Source organism: Hyperolius riggenbachi, chromosome 8 (assembly GCF_040937935.1).
Source record: "Hyperolius riggenbachi isolate aHypRig1 chromosome 8, aHypRig1.pri, whole genome shotgun sequence".
In the NCBI taxonomy this organism is placed as follows: Eukaryota; Metazoa; Chordata; class Amphibia; order Anura; family Hyperoliidae; genus Hyperolius; species Hyperolius riggenbachi.
The window spans coordinates 255,473,720-255,498,287 of record NC_090653.1 but is presented as its reverse complement, the minus strand read 5'-3'; the positions used below and the strand labels follow the sequence as shown (position 1 = coordinate 255,498,287).

At 46.6% G+C, this 24,568-nt stretch overlaps 1 protein-coding gene across 5 annotated transcripts in view; it reads right to left on the bottom strand.

Annotated features, from left to right (window-relative positions):
• Window positions 1-290: 290 nt before the first annotated feature.
• LOC137528524 (multidrug and toxin extrusion protein 1-like) overlaps window positions 291-24,568 on the bottom strand; it is a 149,339-nt gene continuing 125,061 nt past the window's right edge. For 4 of the 5 annotated variants that reach the window (XM_068249837.1, XM_068249836.1, XM_068249842.1 and 1 more), the window contains 6 exons: window positions 22,357-22,454; window positions 20,237-20,334; window positions 15,463-15,576; window positions 13,363-13,430; window positions 4,830-4,938; window positions 291-370 (listed from right to left, as the gene is read on the bottom strand). In XM_068249837.1, the coding sequence (XP_068105938.1) occupies window positions 291-370; window positions 4,830-4,938; window positions 13,363-13,430; window positions 15,463-15,576; window positions 20,237-20,334; window positions 22,357-22,454 (567 nt within the window). Of the gene's footprint in view, window positions 371-4,829; window positions 4,939-13,346; window positions 13,431-15,462; window positions 15,577-20,236; window positions 20,335-22,356; window positions 22,455-24,568 lie in introns of those variants that run through there. The other variant, XM_068249843.1, reaches the window with a different exon arrangement.

The window sequence follows — 24,568 nt, the reverse complement described above, 5'->3', positions numbered from 1 at the left end:
TGAAAGCTAAAGTGAATGAGTAAGCAGCTCTGGTTTTTTTTCTTAAACTAAAGCTTTTTAATTGCAGCTTCTTTTGCATGCTGGCTTAATTTTATGCTGCATTAAACAGTCATTTGTCATAATATCCCTTTAATGTGCAGCGTTAGTCACCAATGCAACCTGTGCACTGTGAATGGGGCATTGATATTTCATTGCAGCGAGTTATTCTGCATTAAATGTTGTTTTAACGTGCAACTTTAATGTCCTGCTGTGAACTTAGCCTGAAGTCAAACACAATATAAAACAGATACTTACTCATCTGAGGTGTAGACATAGGCGATGACGTCCTTTATGCTGACCAGCAGAATGCAGCTAGCTATAGCAGAGCCTTCTGCAAAAATAACCCACAAAGAGTCTGATTACTAAGGATGGTCGATGAGCAGGTAGGTAACAATGGTCTCTGTGACCGCGATGGCCAGATCACACACAAGGCAAACAAGGCAGCTGCATTGGCCCTTAGGGAATCAATTAACGAGAAGGAGACCCTCTGGGCATTCGTAGCATGCCCCCTGAACTGCAGAGTGGCGAGTGAAGCAGAGTCTGAGGAGAAATAGCTTGCCTGACATGCTCCTGCTCCTTCACCCTCCTCCAGCATCCCTGACTGTCGCCAAGGCTTCAACAGCATCATCAGTTATCCAAATGGTATGCACTAGAAAAGGGGAGGGGTTAGGTGTAACGTGGGGTCCATTTACATTTTCACAGGGGGGGGGGCTCCATTAGGGCTGCACGGTTTTTCGGTTCATAACCGAAACCGCGGTTTGTGTCAAGACGATCTGGTGATCGTCAGTATCCTCGGTTTTTCTGAGTGCCCGCCCGCTGCTTGCACGCTTGTCTGGCCCGCCTTCCGCTGTGCGCAGATTGGCCAGAGCCGCCAGAAGCAGTGAATATGCATTATGGCTAATGAGCACGGGGGCGGGTCCACTCGAGCGAGCGGCACACAGCTTTACGCCTACCGCTGCCGTCATTCCATCGCTATCCAGTGATTGGTAAAGCTGTGTGTGCCGCTCGCTCGAGTGGACCTGCCCCCCCCACTCATTAACAATAATACATATTCACTGCTTCTGGCGGCTCTGTCCAATCGGCGCACAGCGGTAGGCGGCTAGACAAGCGTGCGGGCACTCTGTAAACTGCAGATAGTGACGATAACTATATCGTCTTCACGTGACCCGCCCCCCGCTGCCCTCACGTGAACCGCCCCCACTGCCCGGCTCTTAAAAAAGAACTCCAGTGAACACTGCTGACAGGTGATGTAGCTGCTGCTGCATGGTTTTACTGTTGGCAGGTGATGTAGCTGCTGCATGGTTTTTGGCAGTTGGAAACAGCTGTAAACAGCTATTTCCCACAATGCAGCAAGGTTCACAGACAGGAAACTGCCAAGAGTACGTACTTTTCTTGTTCTTGTGGGAGGGGTTTCACCACAATATCAGCCATATAGAGCCCCCTGATGATCCATTTGTGATGGGGTATCAGCTACTGATTGGGATAAAGTTCAATTATTGGTCGGAGTTTCTCTTAAAGCAATCGTCTGCCCGCAGTATCTGGCTAAACTATACTGGGTGCATAGTGAATTTAGTGCCAAAGCTCGATTTGAAAAAAAAATCGTGAAAAAAAATCGAAATCGCAATTTTTGAGAGAAAAATCGCAATTTCACTTTTTACCTAAAATCGTGCAGATTAGGCTCCATGGTTCATAGCTACACCCCTATCAATAAGATGATGCTAGTTACAAGTTGGTAGAAAGTTCATGCAAGTTTATGAAGCTTGGAAATGGACCAATTTTCAGCTCCTTCAGACTGACTAAGGCTAGGTGCAGAAACGCAAGCGTTGCAGAAAACCCTGCGTTTTTTGCCGCTAATTGAAGTCTATGGGCCGCATGAAAAAACGCATATAAAAAACGCATGTGCGTTTTGTATGCGTACGTTTTTAAAAACGCTGTTTTGTTGCATAGTGTTCAAAAACGCATAAAAATGCACATAATGAAAGTCAATGGGAACGTTTGGGAACGTATGCGTTTCTCATGCGTTTTTATATATTTTTTTATTGTTTTGTGATGTATTTCCGCTTCCTGTTGTCTTCCTAGTGAAATGCAATCTAAAAACGCATGGAAAACGCATACAAAACGCATATGCGTTTTGTATATGCAAACCGCAAATGCATCAAAACGCTTGAAAAACGCATATGCAGAAAAAACGCAAACGCACTAAAAACGGACAAAAAACGCACATGACAGAAAACGCGACCTTTCACGCTCTGTTATGTGTGCATCCAGCCTAACAGGGAAGAGGAGTGAGCAGGCAGCTGTAATGCTGGGAATACACCTTCTATCAGAGTCTTTTTTGGCTGTTAGATGTCTCGATAGATAATTTATGACAGGTCCGATCTGATTTCGATCATTTTTCTGACCGATTTTCTCATAGAAGTGAATGGAAATCGATTGGAAAAAACAATCGGAAAATCTATCGGCCAGTAAATCTGCCGAAAAAACTTATTTTTAGCATAAGTCACTGAGGAAGAGATGACAATAAATTGGCCCATAAAAAGGCATTTTTTTTATTTTCTTTTTTCCAAAATGGCAATTTTATTAGTATTACGGTAGTTATTATTTTCATATTTTCTTATACATGACTATTATGGTGATGAAAAAGATTTGTGCACCTAAAAACAACAAGTCCTCCAATTGGATAAGGGCACTTGGATCTCCTAACGTCTATAAATCCAGTTCCAAGATATTGCCGTATACTCACCCCATTTAAAGTGTCACTCAACGGATTGTAAGACCCCAAAGGTCAGACATTTGCTCATGTTCAAATCCAAAGCCTTTCTGGTCAATAATGGCTCAAAGGATAATAATTAACCATTAGACGTTGATAACTTGCCATTGGGCGAAACCAGTCGGGAACACTTGATATAAGCCGTGGGAGCCACTTGGTCTGTGCAGACAAGTGACAGGGGGTTACGAATACATACACGAGTCGGTTACCAGGTCATCTTTATACCAACACGCTTACATATATGCATCTTAGTGGGACATGCTATGGATTAAGATGAGTATGAGTATATGGTTTTATTCTTTGATAAACATTTTATCGAAGGATAATGCCCCATTTGGGCTAATTTTTTTTACATAACTTATTAGGGAGCACCAGTTAATCACCGCCCATTCTCCTTTTCCAGGGCCCAGGGGCACCGCTAGCATACAGGCGAGCCACGCCCCCGCTTGGGTCCTCACACAAAGGGAGGCCTCACTCTGCTGCTGGCGCGGCAGGAGGGTGGGTACAGCGGTGGGGGCTGGGGGAGCGGGCAGAGCAAAGTTTCAACTCACCAGCCTCGATCCTGCACACAACTTCTATCTTCATCCTGTCCTGGCGTGTGACGTCTGTCGCTATGGTAACAGCGTCCCCTGTGATGACGTAACCACATGTCATCACAGGGACAGACGCCGCACGCTCGGAAGGGTGAAGATAGAGGCTGTGTGCAGGATCGAGGAAGCCAGGTGAGTTGAAACTTCACTCTGCCCGCTCCCCCGCCCTATGCTGGAGACACCTACCTATCTAACCTATACTGGGGGCATGCATCTACCTAACCTATACTGAGGGGTACCTGCTTATCTAATCTATACTGGGGGGCATCTACCTACCTAACCTATACTGAGGGGCATCTACCTACCTAACCTATACTGAGGGGCATCTACCTACCTAATCTATACTGGGGGCATCTACTTATCTAACCTATACTGTGAACCTACCTACCTAATCTATACTAGGGGCATCTAGCTATCTAATCTATACTGAGGGGTACCTACCTATCTAACCTATACTGAGTGGTACCTACCTATCTAACCTATACTGAAGGGTACCTACCTATCTAATCTGTACTGGGGACATCTACCTATCTAACCTATACAGAGGGATACCTACTTATATAATCTATACTGGGGGACATCTACCTATCTAACCTACACTGTGTGCACCTACCTACCTAATCTATCTAACCTATACTATGGGCACTTACCTCTCTAGCCTATACTGCGGGCACCTACCTATCTAACCTATACTGGGGGCACTTACCTCTCTAGCCTATACTGCGGGCACCTACCTATCTAACCTATACTGGGGGCACTTACCTCTCTAGCCTATACTGCGGGCACCTACCTATCTAACCTATACTGGGGGCACTTTCCTATCTAGCCTATACTGCTGGCACCTACCTATCTAACCTATACTGCGGGCACCTACCTATCTAACCTATACTGGGGTAACTATACGGGCTACCTATACTGGGGCACCTATACCAGTCTCCACGTGGGGGGGGGGGCACATTTTATGCCCTCGCCCTGGGTGCAATTTAGCCTAGAAACTGCTAGTATTTAACTCCTCCCACATCATGTTTTGGTCACGCCCATTCTTTGCCTTTTATGATAGTGCTGACTATTTTTTTCGCCTTTTCATGGATAGGGGCCTCAAGTTATGGACTGCTGGGGGCCACCAAAACCTTAGCTGCACCCCTGTCCTTTTCGACACTATTGACCAGAAATCCTTTGGATTTCAACATGAGTGATGTCTGACCTTTGGCGTCTTACAACCCTGTGAGTGGGGTGAGGTGACGGCAATATATTGGAACTAGATTAATAGACATTAGGAGATTCAAGCGGCGTTTATCCATTTGTATTTTATAATAAAGTTCTAAGAAATGCAATAAAAATCTGTACTTAAACTTTGGATAAACGTATTGAAACCGGGTACTGAGAGCCACTAAACAGATTATAGGGAATGCTTAGCAGCTTGGTGTTACCTGTCATTAATAAAGAAACGATCACAGACTTCTTGGCTTGCACAATGTCTCCGGCTCCCAGTGCGTGACCGACCCGGACGGTGGCCGCAATGCTGTACCCCAGTGGCACCTGCAGAGAACACGTACAGAATCTCAGACTGGTGCTGCCTGTGCTGGGCAATGGTGTGGCAGTGCAGAATAAACTGCATTTATACTTTTTCCTCCCCAGGGCCCCTTAACTTAATGGTAAACTGGCTGCAGTGTGTGCTGGTCTCTGTTACCTCCAGCATGTACAGTATAAGCAGCTACTCTGTACCTGTACTGATAGTAAACTAGCTGCAGTGTGTGCTGGTCTCTGTTACCTCCAGCATGTACAGTATAAGCAGCTACTCTGTACCTGTACTGATAGTAAACTAGCTGCAGTGTGTGCTGGTCTCTGTTACCTCCAGCATGTACAGTATAAGCAGCTACTCTGTACCTGTACTGATAGTAAACTAGCTGCAGTGTGTGCTGGTCTCTGTTACCTCCAGCATGTACAGTATAAGCAGCTACTCTGTACCTGTACTGATAGTAAACTAGCTGCAGTGTGTGCTGGTCTCTGTTACCTCCAGCATGTACAGTATAAGCAGCTACTCTGTACCTGTACTGATAGTAAACTAGCTGCAGTGTGTGCTGGTCTCTGTTACCTCCAGCATGTACAGTATAAGCAGCTACTCTGTACCTGTACTGATAGTAAACTAGCTGCAGTGTGTGCTGGTCTCTGTTACCTCCAGCATGTACAGTATAAGCAGCTACTCTGTACCTGTACTGATAGTAAACTAGCTGCAGTGTGTGCTGATCTCTGTTACCTCCAGCATGTACAGTATAAGCAGCTACTCTGTACCTGTACTGATAGTAAACTAGCTGCAGTGTGTGCTGGTCTCTGTTACCTCCAGCATGTACAGTATAAGCAGCTACTCTGTACCTGTACTGATAGTAAACTAGCTGCAGTGTGTGCTGGTCTCTGTTACCTCCAGCATGTACAGTATAAGCAGCTACTCTGTACCTGTACTGATAGTAAACTAGCTGCAGTGTGTGCTGGTCTCTGTTACCTCCAGCATGTACAGTATAAGCAGCTACTCTGTACCTGTACTGATAGTAAACTAGCTGCAGTGTGTGCTGATCTCTGTTACCTCCAACATGTACAGTATAAGCTGTTACTCTGTGCCTCTATTGATAGTAAACTAGCTGCAGTTTGTGCTGATCTCTGCTACCTCCAGTATGTACAGTATAAGCTGTTACTCTGTGCCTCTACTGATAGTAAACTAGCTGCAATGTGGGCTGATCTCTGTTACCTCCAGTATGTACAGTATAAGCTGTTACTCTGTGCCTCTATTGATAGTAAATTAGCTGCAGTGTGTGCTGATCTCTGCTACCTCCAGTGTGTACAGTATAAGCTGTTACTCTGTGCCTCTATTGATAATAAACTAGCCACAGCATGTGCTGGTCTCTGCTGCTTCCAGCATGTACAGTATAAGCTGTTACTCTCAGCCTCTACTGATAGTAAACTAGCTGCAGTGTGTGCTGATCTCATCTCCTTCCAGTATGTACAGTATAGGCTGTTACTCTGTGCCTGTACTGATAGTAAACTAATTGCAGTGTGTTCTGATCTGTGCTCCCGCCAGTATGTACAGTATAAGCTGTTACTCTGTGCCTGTACTGATAGTAAACTAGCTGCAGTGTGTGCTGATCTCTGCTGCTTCCAGTATGTACAGTATAAGCTGTTACTCTGTGCCCGTACTGATAGTAATCTAGCCTGCAGTGTGTGCTGATCTCTGCTACCTCCAGTATGTACAGTATAAGCTGTTACTCTGTGCCTCTACTGATAGTAAACTAGCTGCAGCATGTGCTGGTCTCTGCTACCTCCAGTATATACAGTATAAGCTGTTACTCTGTGCCTGTACTGATAGTAAACTAGCTGCAGTGCGTGCTGGTCTCTGCTACCTCCAGTATATACAGTATAAGCTGTTACTCTGTGCCTGTACTGATAGTAAACTAACTGCAGTGCGTGCTGATCTCTGCACCCTCCAGTATGTACAGTATAAGCTGTTACTCTGCGCCTGTACTGATAGTAAACTAGCTGCAGTGTGTGCTGATCTCTGTTACCTCCAGCATGTACAGTATAAGCTGATACTCTGTGCCTCTACTGATAGTAAACTAGCTGCAGTGTGTGCTGATGTCTTCTCCCTCCAGTATGTACAGTATAAGCTGTTAATCTGTGCCTGTATTGATAGTAAACTAGCCTCAGCATGTGCTGGTCTCTGCTCCCTCCAGTATGTACAGTATAAGCTGTTACTCTGCGCATGTACTGATAGTATACTAGCAGCAGCATGTGCTGGTCTCTGCTGCTATCATGTATGTATGGGGCCCCCCTGCAAAAAAGATTGCATGGGGTCCCCTAAGTCCATGGCCCCTGCCTTCCTCCCCCCCAGGGACCAGGGGCAGGCAGCCAGTAAACAAACATTCCCGCCACCTACTCCTGCCATGCAGAGTAAAGCGTGTAGTATTACCTGCTCCCAGTGCAGCGGGTCTCGTCCGAACATCACGGCACACTCTCCCTGCTGCCATTAACCTTCTCCCTATCACATGACCATGCGAGTCATGTGATTAGAACCTCAGCGAAGGGCAGCAGAGAGTGCTGCTGATGTGATGCATTGTTACTCTGTGCCTATACTGATAGTAAACTATAAAATAGAGGAAATGTGCACCGTGTCCAAAGAGTTCCTTGTTTAACTTTTGTTTGCTCCACTACCAAGATTTAACCCTTTTTAAAAAGCTGAAAGTCCTGGCTTTCCATTACACCAGGTCCCATGTCAGTGTAATGCTGGGGATACACGGTATGACCCGGCAGGCGCGGAGCTAGGGGGGGTCGGGGTAGGACAAGTGCCCCGGGGCGCCTGGTCCCCGAGGGCGCCCTCAGCCTGGCTGAGCTGCGGGGTTTTTGTTTTTTTTGCGGCGGAGGGGAGGGGAGCAGCGCAGAGAAGAGGGAGAGCTGTGCGGACGATGGGGAAGGGGGGCCATATCCCCCCTCCTTCCCTCACCTTAGGTGCTCTCCCTCCCTCGCTGTCCCCTCCAATGTCCGGGTGGCTCAGGCTGGCAGCGGCGGGCGGAACTCACCTCCGTCTCGCTCCAGCGCCGGCCGGAAGTTCGAGTGCGCAGCCGCTGCTCTGGTCTGGACCAGACCAGAGTAGTTGCAGATCCATCCAGCGCTGCGACGAGACGGAGGTAAGTTCCGCCCGCCGCTGCCAGCCTGAGCCACCCGGACATTGGAGGGGACAGCGAGGAAGGGAGAGCAGCTCTTCTCTGCGCTGCTCCCCTCCTGCTGGGGAGGGGGACACCTGACCTGGCTACCTACTCTGGGCACATATACCCCTGGCTACATATACTGGACATATATCCCTGGCTACCTACTCTGGGCACATATACCCCTGGCTACCTACTCTGGGCACATATACCCCTGCCTACATATACTGGGCATATACCCCTGGCTACCTACTCTGGGCACATATACCCCTGGCTACCTACTCTGGGCACATATACCCCTGGCTACCTACTCTGGGCACATATACCCCTGGCTACCTACTCTGGGCATATATACCCCTGCCTACATATACTGGGCATATACCCCTGGCTACCTACTCTGGGCACATATACCCCTGGCTACATATACTGGGCATATACCCCTGGCTACCTACTCTGGGCACATATACCCCTGGCTACCTACTCTGAGCACATATACCCCTGGCTACCTACTCTGAGCACATATACCCCTGGCTACCTACTCTGGGCACATATACCCCTGGCTACCTACTCTGGGCACATATACCCCTGCCTACATATACTGGGCATATACCCCTGGCTACCTACTCTGGGCACATATACCCCTGGCTACCTACTCTGGGCACATATACCCCTGGCTACCTACTCTGGGCACATATACCCCTGGCTACCTACTCTGGGCACATATATCCCTGCCTACATATACTGGGCATATACCCCTGGCTACCTACTCTGGGCACATATACCCCTGGCTACCTACTCTGGGCACATATACCCCTGGCTACCTACTCTGGGCACATATACCCCTGGCTACCTACTCTGGGCACATATACCCCTGCCTACATATACTGGGCATATACCCCTGGCTACCTACTCTGGGCACATATACCCCTGGCTACCTACTCTGGGCACATATACCCCTGCCTACATATACTGGGCATATACCCCTGGCTACCTACTCTGGGCACATATACCCCTGGCTACCTACTCTGGGCACATATACCCCTGCCTACATATACTGGGCACATATACCCCTAACTACATATACTGGGTACATATACCCCTGGCTACATATACTGGGCATTTATACCCCTGGCTACATATACTGGGCACATATACCTCTGGCTACATATACTGGGGACACATACCCCTGCCTACATATACTGGGCACATATACCCCTGGCTACCTGTTCTGTGGACATCTCTACCCCTGGCTACCTGTTCTGGGGACATCTATACTGCTGGCCACTTATTCTGGGGACACCTATAGACCTGGGGCTATCTATTTTTGGGCAAGCATTGAGGTCAGATTGAGTGTATTTTGGGGAACTGCTGCCAGGTGAGAGGTGTCTACCATATTAAGGGGACATTCTGCCTATTTATGTGAAATGCTGTCTATTTATGTGCCTCATGACTGCTGAATTTGTCTTGTTGGGGGCCTCATGGTTACTGAATTTGTCTTGTTGGGGGCCTCATGATTTGTTGGGGGCCTCAAGATCGCTGAATTTGTCTTGTTAGGGGCCTCATGATTGCTGAATTTGTCTTGTTAGGGGCCTCATGATTGCTGAATTTGTCTTGTTGGGGGCCTCAGGATTGCTAAATTTGTCTTGTTGGGGGCCTCATGTTTGCTCATGATTGCGGAATTTGTCTTGATGGGGGTGGGGGGCTCATGATTGCTGAATTTGTCTTGGAACATGCTGGAAGGTACATACTGAGGGAGGGTGGGTGAGCGTGAGCCTGCTAACCTCCATGTACATTTGAAGGGGCGTGACCAAATGTGGAGTACCCATAACCACGCCCACATTTGGTCACGACCCTTCACCTTAGGGGGCGCATTAATAGTCTTTGTCCCCGGGCGCTGAAAACCCTAGCTACGCCTCTGCTCGGACCCGGCAGCTCGATTAGCCGCCGGATCGACTCCCGCCGCGTCCCCGCCGCCGTCTGGAATGTTTCACGCTCGTCCCCGCGGGCGCTTCCTTATCTTCCACTCAACTCTCCACTGTTGTCCGCCCGCGGGGATCGAGCAGGCGGGGATCGAGCAGGCGGGGATCGAGCGGGGTCATCGGACCTGTCGGAAATTATCAATCGAGCCATCAGCGGCTCGATTGATAAGGGGGAAAACGTACAGTGTATCCCCAGCATAATGCTGCGATGCCAAGTTAAAGGGTTTTGAAGGAGGGGTGTCCCCTGCATCTTGGCTGCACAAAGCGTGATTGGAGAATTACCGGACAAACCCAACATTGATGATCAGCAGCAGCCCCCGGAGGTCGTCTTCTGTCGCAGTGGTCTCATTACAGAAGAGGAAGGAGCAGACAAACTATACACCCTCCTGACCTCTCTCTGTGTTTTACTGGCCGGGGCTGGAGACTCTATGAAGATGAAGAAGCAGCCCAGCTATACATCCTCTCCACCTCTGAAGAACCCGACATTGATGATCAGCAGCACCCCCGGGAGGTCATCTTCTGTCACAGGGGTCTCATTACAGAAGAGGAAGGAGCAGACAAGCTATACACCCTCCTGACCTCTCACTGTCTGTTACTGGCCGGGGCTGGTGGAGACTCGGCCCAGCTATACACCCTCTTCACCTCTCAAAATGCAGCGGACAAGACTCCTTCAAAACCCTTGAACTTGGCAACGGTGCATTGCACTGACAAGGGACCTGGTGTAATGGAAAGCCAGGGTTAAATCTTGGTAGCGGAGCAAACAGAACTTAAACAAGGAGCTGCTAAACTCTTCAGACAGTATAATACGTAAGTACCATTTTTTTTCCCCGCATGTAAAAATTCATGTTCTTAAATGAGCCCAGGGCCGGGCCGAGGCATAGGCTGGAGAGGCTCCAGCCTCAGGGCGCAGTGTAGGAGGGGGCGCAGAATTCATTCAGCTGTCATTCCTAATTGTGTTTGAAGCAGAAAGAAATAAGAAAAGGGGATACATGGCAGTGACTGCAAGCCATATAACTAGATACTAGATACCATATACTAGATACTAGATAACTAGAGGTGTTGGGGAGGTTGTGGGCCCTGTGGCGCCTCTTATGCTGGATACACACGGTGCGTTCGCGCACTCAATTTTCCCGTCGATTCCCGTCGATTCGTTTATTTCCAACATGTCCGATTTGGATTTCGATGGATCGTTATGTCGATTTGCATGCAAAGTATGCCGAATCGACCTAACGATCCATCGAAATCCAAATCGGACATGTTGGAAATAAACGAATCGACGGGAAAATCGAGTGCGCGAACGCACCGTGTGTATCCAGCATCAGTCTAATAGCAATCAGTGTGTGATGGCTGGGGTGGCAGGGATGGAGGGGCGCACTTTGGTGTCTCAGCCTTGGGTGCTGGAGGACCTTGTTCCGGCTGTGAATGAGCCCATATATATTTACATGAGCAATCCATTGTGAAATGAATTATCTTTGGGAAAATGCATACAAATAGGGGCATAACAATAGCCCCTGTGACCCCTACATTTGTAGGGGGGCCCGGGGGGCTTGGGGGGGCTCAGCCCGCACCTGTACGTAATGCAGTGCAGCAGTGGTGCATTATACATTACCTGCTCCTAGGTGCAGGACAGGTCCTCTTCACTCCTCTTCAGTGCAGCTCATCCTTGCACCATGCAGCCCATCACCATGAGGCTCCAGTCTCTTGATTTCATGTGACAGGGACATAAGCTGCCTGGTGATTGGCTGCATGGCGGGGCGATGAGTTGCACTGAAGTGAAATGTCCTGCCACTAGGAACATGTAATGTATAATATGCCACTGCCTCTGCTGCTCTGCATGATGTACAGGTGCGGGTCCCCCCATGTCAGCTGAGCTAAACCAACTCAAAGGTGGTAAGAGGTACCAGGAGTGTATAAATCTGAGTCAAAAACAAATGAAGGAGAAAAAGGGGAGGTGGCTTACCTCAATAATGACAAATTCATATATAAATATAAATAATTTTTCATAGACACATGAAACGTGTTTCGTGGGTCTCTGCTCACTTCCTCGGGCCAAAAGGTTTCCCATGCCAGATGTAGAGAGCTTCTAAATGAGAAGCGCTCTGCACTTGGCTTGTGAAACCTTTTGGCACTGTATTTGGCTTGAGGAAGAGGATAGAGACCCACGAAATCGGATCAGTAAATAATGGCGCACAGCGCCTATGCATAAAAATGGCGCCGCATTAAAAAGATACGCTTATCGCTATTTATCGTTAGTACTGCATAATAATGGCGCACAGGGCAAAAAAGAAGAAAAACGGCACACACTAACGTTATTTATCAATAGTGGCACACACTAACGTTATTTATCAATAGTGCCGTTCATTTGTCAAACAGCAGACGTTATTGCCCACAGTAACGTTATTTATCAATAGCGCCCTACATAAGCCAAACTGCAGACAGTATTTAACTGCAAAATGGTGAATGGATTTAATGTAACACTGTCAAGGTTAGGGTTAGGCACCACTGGGGGAGCGGGAGTCTTAGGGTTAGGCACCACCAGGGGGTGGTTAGGGTTAGGCACCACCAGGGGGGTGGTTAGGGTTAGGTACCACCAGGGGGGTGGTTAGGATTAGGAACCACCAGGGGGGTGGTTAGGATTAGGAACCACCAGGGGGGTGGTTAGTGTTAGGCACCACCAGGGGGGTGGTTAGGGTTAGGCACCACCAGGGGGGTGGTTAGGGTTAGGCACCACCAGGGGGGTCTTAGGGTTAGGCACCACCAGGGGGGTGGTTAGGGTTAGGCACCACCAGGGGGGGTTTAGGGGTTAGAGATAGGTACAGAAAGGGTTCTGTGTGTTAACGCTAATAACAATAAGGCTTTAACGTTAAATAACAATAAGGCTTTAACGTTAAATAGCGATAAGCGGCAAACGGATTAGCGGCAACACCGTGCGCCATTATTCGCAGGTGCCATTTTCTGATGGATCCCACGAAATGCGTTGCCTTTGCTTATTAAATTTGTCGTTATTGAGGTAAGCCACCTCTCCCTTTTTCTCTTTTAATTGTTTTTAACTCAGCTTTATACACTCCTGGGGGCCTCTTACACCCTTTGCGTATGTTACCCTGCTTGTGAGGGCTAAGTCTAGTCACCACATGGCTGACTCCGCCTACCAGGACCTTACTGATGTTTTACAAGAGTGCGACCATCGCCACCAAGTGTGACCGCTGCCCCAATGTTCAGTTATAAGAAAAAAAAAACAGATATGTTGCGTGCTCAACCATGAGGATTTGCACCACACCTTACTAGACGGTTACCATGAAGACGATATTCGCCACTTGGAAGATGATGGACTGTCCGCCAAGGTCCTCCACACTGAGCACTCCTGAGGGGGAGGAGACAATAAACAATATTATATGGTACACACATTATACTACTGCAGGATCATCCACAAGGCAACCCAGGTGCCTGGGGCCTAGCAGATGTCAAGGGGCCTGGCGGCCACCTTTTTTTGAGACCTTTCCTACTTCAGCTTACTGAAAAGACTATTATGGGGAGCCACAGCTACTACCTACCTTGCCTTGGACCCTATTTTGTCTTAATCCTTCGTTGTGGCAGGCAGGCAGCCCCCCCCCCTTCTCTTAAGGCTCTTATCCACGTCCCAATGTTGTGCGTGATTCTTCCGTTAACTGGTGATTTTTTTTGAGCGACAAGCGATCGTTTCCGCGATCTCACAACGTGGGTACGAGAGCACGATTAGGCGAATTAAGCTTTGTGTTGCGCAGGGATAGTGACTATCATAGTGGATGGGATCTTTAAAGCTCCGACAACTCCCACGCAAAGTGCCGCGATCATTTGAACTCTCGTTAGCGGCCGTTGTGTGAGATGGACAACATCAACTGCTTTTATCTATAAACACATCCACTGACAATGTGATAAACGTAAGCAAGAGCGCACCGCTGGTGCAATAACGTTTTTTACTTCGGTCAATCACGCTGATATAAGTTGCACTTTCAGTGTATAGGAAGTCAATGCGCCTGTCAGGCCTGCCGTCTATCCACTCCTGTGTCCCGCGCTTGGCCAGAGCAGCGGAACGCGTTGGTGTCAGCGTAGGAGTCGGAGGTGGTGGGCGGAGCCTGGACGCGGAGATGCCGTCTGACGTCACAACGTTTCGGCGTAGACCACGCCTTCATCAGGAGGACCTGGCCAAGCGCGGGACACAGGAGTGGATAGACGGCAGGCCTGACAGGCGCATTGACTTCCTATACAATGTAAGTGCAACTTATATCAGCGTGATTGACCGAAGTAAAAAACGTTATTGCACCAGCGGTGCGCTCTTGTTTTCTTTTATCCTTTTTGTCAGATTCGCTGGCACCATCCAGCTTCTGGAGCAGCACGCATCTGTCCACCATCAACCTAAGACAGCGCAGGGATTGTTCTTTCTAATGTCATAAACGTGACTGGCTAAAAGTATAGCCAGTATAACAAGTTAGAACACTTTACTGAAGGATAACATGTAGATATACAGTAAATCATACACCAACCTCAGGTAATGCGGCTTACTTAGAACAGGAAGAAGACAGAGTGAATACAGGCAGTGGCACAGGTAGAGGTCAAAGGGGCCCCATAGCAAAATTTTCATAGGGCCCTCAGATGTAGGCACACTTAAGCAATGGATCCTGCCCCTACCCTCTGGATATGAGTTAACTGGGCTATTTACATTCTCATGCAATCAACACTGCATATAGTCCATGGACACCAGGATTGCTCAAATCCAAATCCGGCAGATATCCGGATAATTCTATCCGGATACCTCCCAGTAAAGCTTTGCGGGGGGGGGGGGGCAATCTTACCTAAATGACGTCTTCTTCGGTCCGTACGCGTCGCCTCCCACGATGCGCTCCAAACGCCGCATGCGCCGGTCACGTGACTACAAACACTTCCTACTTCAACCCGGAAGGAGGAAGTGTTTGTAGTTACGTGACCGGCGCATGCAGCGCTTGGAGCGCATCGTGGGAGGTGACGCGTACGGACCGAAGAAGACGTCATTTAGGTAAGATTGACCCCCCCCCCCCCCCCCCCCCCTGCAAAGCTTTACTGGGAGGTATCCGGATAGAACTATCCGGGTATCTCCCGAATTCGGATTTGAGCAAGCCTGATGGGCACTGAGACAAAGTAAGAGAGTGGAAAAACACAAGAAAGTTAATGGTGAATACATTTACTATCTCCTGGGCCCCCTATGCTCCAGGGCCCCAAAGCATCTGCTATGGCTGCTATGGCTATTGCTACGCCTCTGAATACAGGAAATGACAATCCCATTCAGATTACTATCCCGTAATACACATAGTGACATCTTGTGGTTGTTTTACAATACTGCAGTTTAAGGTAACTGTTGTAAAATCTCTAACAAAACCGACCTGCTAGTATGATCCCGATTTCAAACGTCCACCACTCAATACACAGCATGAACATGCTGGGGATGGCCAGTCGGATGAAAGCACCCCACTCCTCGAAGCAAGCTGTAGACCACCCTAAATGGGAATTCTACTGTTGTTAAAACTGCTTTTCATTCAGTTCAGCATTATACATTGAAACAATGAAATAGTGAGGGTCGTCTTCTACGAATTACGATTACGCAAAATTTTGCATACATTTTTGCAATTACTGCCTTACGTAATTACGATTTGGACTTGCAACTGATTTTGTGTAATCCAATCATAATTTTGCATAATTATTTATATACATAATATAAGCATACATAAATACATAAGTACCGTATTTATTTGTATTTGTTCATGGGTAATTATTTGCCCAATTTTGGCACCCCCAAGAATCCTATGAGATGATTAGACATATAGAGTTTATTTATGTTGAGGGAATGTTTTGTGATATGTTTGATTTATTTATTTATTTTATTTAATTTATGGTACTTACAATTGTTTTGTTTAGCTATTAATATAGGGTAAAAAGATTCTCACATTACAGCTTCCAAATCTCCTTCCAAGACTTGTTGACTGATTATTAAACTCCGTTAGACATCATAGGCCCAATCCAATACACTTTTTCTCCCAAGTTTTCTCTTAGGAGATAATTATTTTTCATCTTCTACTTAAAATAAATTTTCATCACGCTGCAACTGAAAAAAGTACCAAAAAGTAGGTAAAAAAGTCCTGTCAAAATTAGTGTTTTCTTGCTTGCTATATACTAGAGCTGAACCATACAGTAAAAACGGGGGTGCAGGCATTGGGATGTGGGATGCGAAAGTTTGGGCAAACCTGTTAATCATCATCATTTTTCTGTATAAATAGTTGGTTGTTATGATAAAAAATGTCACTTAAATATATCATATAGGAGAGACACACAGTGATATTTGAGAAGTGAAATGAAGTGTATTGGATTTACAGAAAGTGGGCAATAATTGTTTAAATGAAATTAGGCAGGTGCATAAATAATAATATAATAATAATAATCCGAACATTTGTATAGCGCTTTTCTCCTGTCGGACTCAAAGTGCTCAAGAGCTGCAGCCACTGGGACGCGCTCAAAAGGCCACCCTGCAGTGTTAGGGTGTCTTGCCTTGAACTCCTTACTGAATAGGAACTGACCTAGCCAGGATTCAAACCCTAGTCTCCCGTGTCAAAGGCGGTGCCCTTAACCAATACACTATCCAGCCACTGTATTTGGGCACCACAAAAAAGAAATGAAATCAATATTTAGTAGATCCTCCTTTTGCAGAAATTACAGCCTCTAAACGCTTCCTGAAGGTTCCAATAAGAGCTGGATACTGGTTGAAGGTATTTTGGATCATTCCTCTTTACAAAACATCTCTAGTTCATTCAGGTTTGATGGCTTCCGAGCATGTACAGCTCTCTTTAACTTACATCACAGATTTTCAATTATATTCAGGTCTGGGGACTGAGATGGCCATTCCAGAACATTGTACTTGTTCCTCTGCATGAATGCCTTAGTGGATTCTGAGCAGTGTTTAGGGTCGTTGTCTTGTTGAAAGATCCAGCTTCAGCTTTGTCACTGATTCCTGGACATTGGTCTCCAGAATCTGCTGATACTGAGTGGAATCCATGCGTCTCTCAACTTTGACAAAATTCCCAGTCCCTGCACTGGCCACACAGCTCCACAGCGTGGTGGAACCACCACCATATTTTGATGTAGGTAGCAGGTGTTTTTTAGTTTCATCAGTCCACAGCACCTTATTCCAAGATGAAGCTGGCTTGTCCGAATGTGCTTTAGCATACCTCAAGCGGCTCTGTTTGTGCTGTGGGTGGAGATAAGGCTTCATCTGCATCACTTTTGCATACAGCATCTGCTTGTGTAACGTGCGCCGAATGGTTGAACGATGCACAGTGACTCCATCTACAGCAAGATGATGTTGTAGGTCTTTGGTGCTGGTCTGTTGGTTGCCTCTGACTATTCTCACCATTCGTCGCTTCTGTCTATCCGAGATTGGTCTGCCACTTCAAACCTTAACTTGAACTGAGCTTGTGGTCTTCCATTTCCTCAATATGTTCCTAACATACAGCTGAAATCTCTGAGACAGCTTTCTTTATCCTTCCCCTAAACCATGATAGTGAACAATCTTTGTCTTCAGGTCATTTGAGAGTTGTTTTGAGACCCCCATGTTGCTATTCTTCAGAGAAAATTAAAAGAGGAGGGAAGCTTACAATTGACCCTCCTTGAATACTCTTTCTCATAATTGGATTCACCTGTGTATGTAGGTCAGGGGTCACTGAGCTTTCCAAGTCAAATTGAGTTCCAATAATTAGTTCTAAAGGTTTTGGAATCAATAAAATGACAATTTTTGCACCTGCCTAATTTAGTTTAAACAATTATTGCGCACTTTCTATAAATCCAATAAACTTAATTTCACTTCTCAAATATCACTGTGTGTGTCTCTTCTATATGATATATTTAACTGACATTTTTTATCGTAACAACCAACGATTTATACAGGAAAATCATGACAATTAACAAGGTTGCCCAAACTTTCGCATCCCACTGTATATGAAGTAGTCCTCATGCCCACCACTCCCCCCATTCTACTCCGTCCTCCTGATTTCATGTGCAAATGCCCTTGGCAGCTACTTCCTGGTCGGCCGGGTTGGGCATTAGTGCGCAGGCCCAGCTGTGTGCGTCATAGATTGTGTACTGCTCGAGGCCGGAGCGCTTTGTGCATTATATAGTCATGACGTCATATGCATGCGCAGTGCCCTCCCGGCTGCAGGCACACGATCAAGGATGCGCATGGCTGGGCCACAGTCTGCGCACTAATGCCCAACCCGGCCGACCAGGAAGTAGCTGCCGAGGGGCATTTGTGCAAGAATGGAGGGGGACGGAGGAGAACGGGGGGAGCAGTGGGCACATTTTTACTGTATGGTTCAGCTCTGGTATCCTTTAAAAGGCATTTTATTAATAAGATGTGAAAATCACCCAGGAAAAAAAGTGAATTGGATCGGGCCCTGTGGCCCATATCTTATTAAGTTTTCTTCTAAATTTTCTCAGTTGCTCTAAGTTAAAACGGAAAGAAAACTGATTTTCAAAGTAAGTCCCATGTTTTCCTATGGCACCTTTCACACTTAACACGTTTTAACTGAAATCTTCTTCCCAATGCACTGCTATTGAAAAAACGCGTACCAACGCACACTAACGCGTACCAACTGATTAAGTGTAAAAGGGGCCTTAGCCTGCACAGGAAGCATAAGAAGAACGTGATCACATGATTGCTGTAGACACATTATGAGGGCATTCTGAGTGCTTTTCTGAGTGCATTTAAAAAAAAATGCTCCCTTTGACTTTCCTTAAAATTGCGGTAAATTGTTTTTTGCCGAAAAATCACAAATGCGTCGATTTTACAGCTATTTTACAGTGATTTTAATGTAAGTCAATGGAAGCATTTAAAAAAAAAAAAAAGCTCAGAAAATGCTAAGGGTCAGAAAAGCTAAAGTGCTCACAGTGTGTCTACAGCATGAGGGCTCAAACCCACTAGCAGCTTTTTCTAAGCGCTAGTGATTTGAAAAAGCTCTTGCTAATGCAATGCTATGGGGGATTTTTATAAAATCACATCGCTCAAGTGGGATCACACTCATAGCATTACATTAGCAAGAGCTTTTCAAGTGCTTAGAAATGGCCTAGTAATGTACTGCTAGTGGGTTCCAGGCCTAACCGCTGATTTAACCGCGTACGTTAAAAAGGGGCGCTGGGAAAAAAGGGCGCCGGGTTTTTAACGATAAGCATGGATAACGTTTAAAAATGTATTGTACTGTATTTCGTTTAAAATTAATGTTTTTTAAAGTTATAAATCATTAAATAATGTGCATTAAATCGGCAATTGTAAAAACGTTAATCTTTCGTTTAAATACTGAAACGTATAATAACGTTAAAAAAAAAAATTACTAAGTAACCCTCCCTGTACCTACCCCTAACCCCTAGACCCCCCTGTTGATGCCTAAACCTAAGACCCCCCCTGTTGGTGCCTAAGTAACCCTCCCTGTACCTACCCCTAACCCCTAGACCCCCCTGTTAGTGCCTAAACCTAAGACCCCCCTGTTGGTGCCTAAACCTAAGACCCCCCTGTTGGTGCCTAAACCTAAGACCCCCCTGTTGGTGCCTAAACCTAAGACCCCCCTGTTGGTGCCTAAACCTAAGACCCCCCTGTTGGTGCCTAAACCTAAGACCCCCCTTTTGGTGCCTAAACCTAAGACCCCCTGTTGGTGCCTAAACCTAAGACCCCCCCCTGTTGGTGCCTAAACCTAAGACCCCCCTGTTGGTTTTTTCGTTGAAAAATAATGTAAAAAAAAATGTACTGTTTTTCGTTTAAAAATAATGTTTGAAAAAAAATATTGTACTGTTTTTCGTTTAAAAATAATATTTAAAAATGTATAAATCATTAAATAATGTGTAATCATGAGAAGCAGTAATAAAACATTAAGTCTCCGGGCGCCGCTTTTAAAACGTTATTTTTCACCGGCGCCCTTTTTTCCTATCGGGCGCCCATTAAACGATATTTATTATAGGAGTGAATGGCGGCGCACGATTTGTCCACTAGCCTCAGGCGCCCGAATTTACTGTTTCCGATTTAACCAATTATATGTTTCTCCATTAGACTTCTACCCGACCCCACTAACTAAATGGTTCATGTCTCTGCAATGATGTAAGACAAGATCGTGCGGTCGGTACCTCCCCAGGTTTCCACATACAGTTTCTTCCACACGATGTAGGCAAATAAGAGAATGGCCTGCAGGTACTGAGAGATGGTGTTGGCCCAAGCTGAGCCCCTGTGGATAGAAACAAAGGACGGTTTACTCCATTCCCTCCACTCTCTCACACACGGTCTCCCACAATCTGTGCTGCTACAGCTACTGAGGGTCCTCCTCTTTACCCGAGTCTTACCCATCCCTTGTCTCTGTCTTATGTCATACCCAAAGGGCACCAATTTGGCAGAGGAGCCAGGCCATGGCACAGTGGCAGAGGCATCTAGTGGCTTCACGTAATGATCAGGGCTGGTTCAAGGGGCCCTTTGGCCCTGGGACTGCAAACTACAGCGTTGCCCCCCCCCCCCCCACATTGCCCTTCTGCTCCCCGGGGCCCTGCTGCAAGTATATTAGCAGCCTCCTTCTCTATGACCCGGCGCGTCATGTGTAAGCACACGCCGGGTCATAGAGAAGGAGGGAGACAGCGTGTCTCCGAGTGCAGCCGCTGCCCGCCCGCTCACCCGCCGGGAATAAGGTAATTATGGCTGCTAATATACTTGCAGCAGGGCCCCGGGGAGCAGTGTGAGTGGGTGGGGAAAGAAAATATAGCAGGGTCGGCGCTGCTGGGGCCCCCTTTGCCTCTATGGTAGCGCCGGCCCTTAAATGAGAGAGTCATGAAGAGGAGACGCTGCAACAGGCGTGCAGTGTTGTGAAGAAAGTAACTGTTCCAGCACACTCCGCTCGCAAACACACTGCATGGGGAAGGGGGTAGGGAATACTGCCTAATACAGGGGGTACATCTGGCTATCAATACTGGGGGCTACCTAATACAAGGGGGCATATATAGTTATCTATACTGGGGAGGGGGGCTTCCTAACACAGGGGGCACATCCAGCTTTCTATACTAGGGAGACAGGCTACCTAATCCTGGGGGCACATACTTCTATCTATGGTGCGTGGGGGAGACCTACTTAATACTGGGGGCATATCTGGCTATCTATACTGGGGGGGGGGGGGCAACCTAATACTGGGGGCACATCTGACTATACTGGGGAGGGGGACACCTAATACTGGGGGCATATCTGGCTATCTATCTTGAGTAGAGGGGCAACATAATACTGGGGACACATCTGACTAGACTGGGGAGGGGGGCACCTAATACCGCGGGCCTATTTGACTATACTAGGGTTCGTATTAGGCTACCTAATACTGTACAGTACTGGGGGCATTGTGCTACCTATACAGGGGGATGGGGGGCTGCCTAATACTGGGGGTACATCTGGCTATTTATACTGGGGAGGAGGGCTACCTAATTCTGGGGTCACATCTGCTACCTATACTGGGGTGGGGGCACTTTGGAATCTCTGCCCCTGGTGCTGCAGAACTTGCCCTCAGCCCTGTTTGGTTGGCAGCAATAACATTGCTCCCAACTGTCCCTCTTTTGGAGGGACAGTCCCTCTTTGGGAGCCTTGTCCCTCTGTCCTCCTCATTTGTCCCTCTTTCTATGTAAATATATATTTCTCTACTAAAAAATGTATTTGATTGACTCTAAACTTTATTCCCATCCTTTAAATTGATATATTACTAATTTCAAAATGTTAATATCAAGGAAAATGAACCAGGATACAAATGACCAGCGTGGTTTGAATTATAAAACAACATATTTTTCTTATGAAATCTTTATGGTTTGCGTGATTAGGGGTGTGATAGAGGTGTGATTAGGGGAGTGGCTTAAGTGTCCCTCTTTCTCATCTCAAAAAAGTAGGGAGGTATGGTAATAATATTGGTAGCAATAAAGACCCACTCTGGTCACTGGGAGAGGAGCCGATCTATCAGCAATAAATAATAACAGCAATAACTGCAAATCTTCTCAGACCCAGGAAGTGCAAGCTGGAAGCTGTCCTAACAAATGAAAACCACTGATCAATTAACTGGCAGCTTCCTTAACTAATCAGATGCCAGCTAACCGATCAGCAGTTAGAAGCTTGCTCTTCTCTAACCAAATATGGCCAATAAGTGCTGATCAGATGTAACAACAACAACAGATAAATAAATGAATAAATAAAACATGAAATAAATGTTTTTTTTTATGAGAAGGGAACTTACGTGACCCCCAGGCCAAGCACATACAGGAAGACGTAATTGATGAGTGCATTGATGAGATTTGCTATGAATCCAGTTAGAACTTGAGGAAATATTATCCCCTACAAGCAGAAAGAACAGTTACACAACGAAAACACAACAAGGCTGATTCACTAAGTGGTTCTTCAGTCACGGGCTATTAAAGTTGGTAAAACACTGTAGTCCTACAGCAGCACTGATTTATTTTTAAGTGAGAGGGGTATGAAGTCTGACTTTGCAATATTTGCTTGCTTTTAAAAAAGGGGGTATCGGCTACTGATTGGTGTGAAGTTCAGTCCTTTAAGGTGCGCACACATCCATGCGCGATCAAAGTCACCTGTAAAGATTGTGCTCTGTTGTTAGGGTGACACTGCAGGGAACAAGCATTATATTGCCCAGGTATAGTTCAGTACAGATCAATAGAGAGGGAGCGTGTGACGATACAAGATGGAAAAGCTTCTGATAGGCAGGAAAAGTGTCAGAACCAGTGATGAGCGAAAATGCAAATATTCTTTTCGCCGAAAAAAGCACAAATCTCTTTTCGATGGGCGATTTTTTTGATCGAATATTTTCACGTTAATTTTCGCCTAATGCCCGTTATTTTCGCGTTAAATACATAGTTTATCGCGTACGTATTTCCGCGTAGTCGTAGTACCGCTATGCGAAGCTTCGCCCGTTACACATAGTTGACGTATGTATTGTGAAGTCAACTATGCGTGCGGTAACTGCGTCTATACGGATCATTGCACATGCGTAGAAATATTATTGCCCTTCTATACCTATACTATTCCGCATTGTAAGGTAGAATGTACGCATGTATTAGTTCACCCATGCACATATTTAGCGGATTATTGTGGAAATTTTTCCGCATAAGGGCATAAGCGTCCGCATACAGCAAAGTTTCTTTAATTTTCGCTTTTGGTCAAAAACGTGAATATTTCTGAAGATTTTCGCGAAAATTCGCAGAATTCAAATATAGGATTTTCGATGCGAAAATTACTTGGGCAAAAATTCGCAAGCATCACTGGTGGCACAGAACATTGCCTTAGCCCGTTGCTATTTTGCCATTGTTGTATATAGATCTGGCGATGTCATCACGGGCAGGCCCAGTCCGCCCATGATGCCAAGTGAGGCGACTTCCTCAGGCGGCAGAAGACTGGGGGCAGCACCAAGCAGAAACAGGAAGTGAAGAGAGTGCCTGGCCAACCTATACTGCGGGCAACTGTACCTAGCTAACCTATACTGGGGACAACTGTGCCTAGCTACCAACATTTGGGGCACCTACCTGTACCAAGAGTGGGTTTTTCGGGGGCTCACCGCAGCTATAACGTGTGGTGCAAATTGTTGGTTGCTGTGCAATCATTCCAATTCTGAAAGGAGGGGGGATGCGCATCCTCACAAGTTTGCCTCAGGCAACAAAAAGTCTAGCACCGGCCCTGATCATGGGACACCTGCACATGTGCTAAGTTATTGGCCCAGATGCTTTCCTCTAGCATGTGTACAAGGCTAAACTTCTACACATTTCTGAAAAAGTGATGGTGAGCACATTACACACAAGGGGTTGATATGCATTATATATGTTGTCCAAATTTAAAGTTCCTATAGAAAGCACTCTATCACATAGTCCAGTGAACAAGTGATTTAATTAGGAATTAATCCTTTAATCCACCCCGAAGCATGGAAGACAGATCGTGACAAAAAAAGAGTCCCATCCATGAGTGACCACTGCCACCTCACCCTTAAAGGGAACCTAAACTGAGAGGGATATGGATTTTTCCTTTTAAACAATACCAGTTGCCTGGCAGCCATGCTGATCTCTTTGGCTGCAGTAGTGGCTGAATCACACACCTGAAACAAGCATGCAGCTAATCCAGTCTGAATTCAGTCAGAGCACCTGATCTGCATGCTCGTTGAGGGGCTGTGGCTGAAAGTATTAGAGACACAGGATCAGCTGGAGAGTCAGGCTACTGGTGTTATTTTAAAGAGAACCCGAGGCGGGGTTCTCACAACAAAATCCACATACAGAGGCTGGCTCTGCCTATAGAGCCCAGCCTCTGTTGCTAATCAGATCCCCCTTAAATCCCCCCTGTGCTTAGCCAGACCCCATAAATTACAGCCGCGCTGTGCGGCTGTGTTTACCTTTCTAACGTCAGGTTCCCTTTAAGACAAGGCACTCACCTTTAGTATATGACCCTCT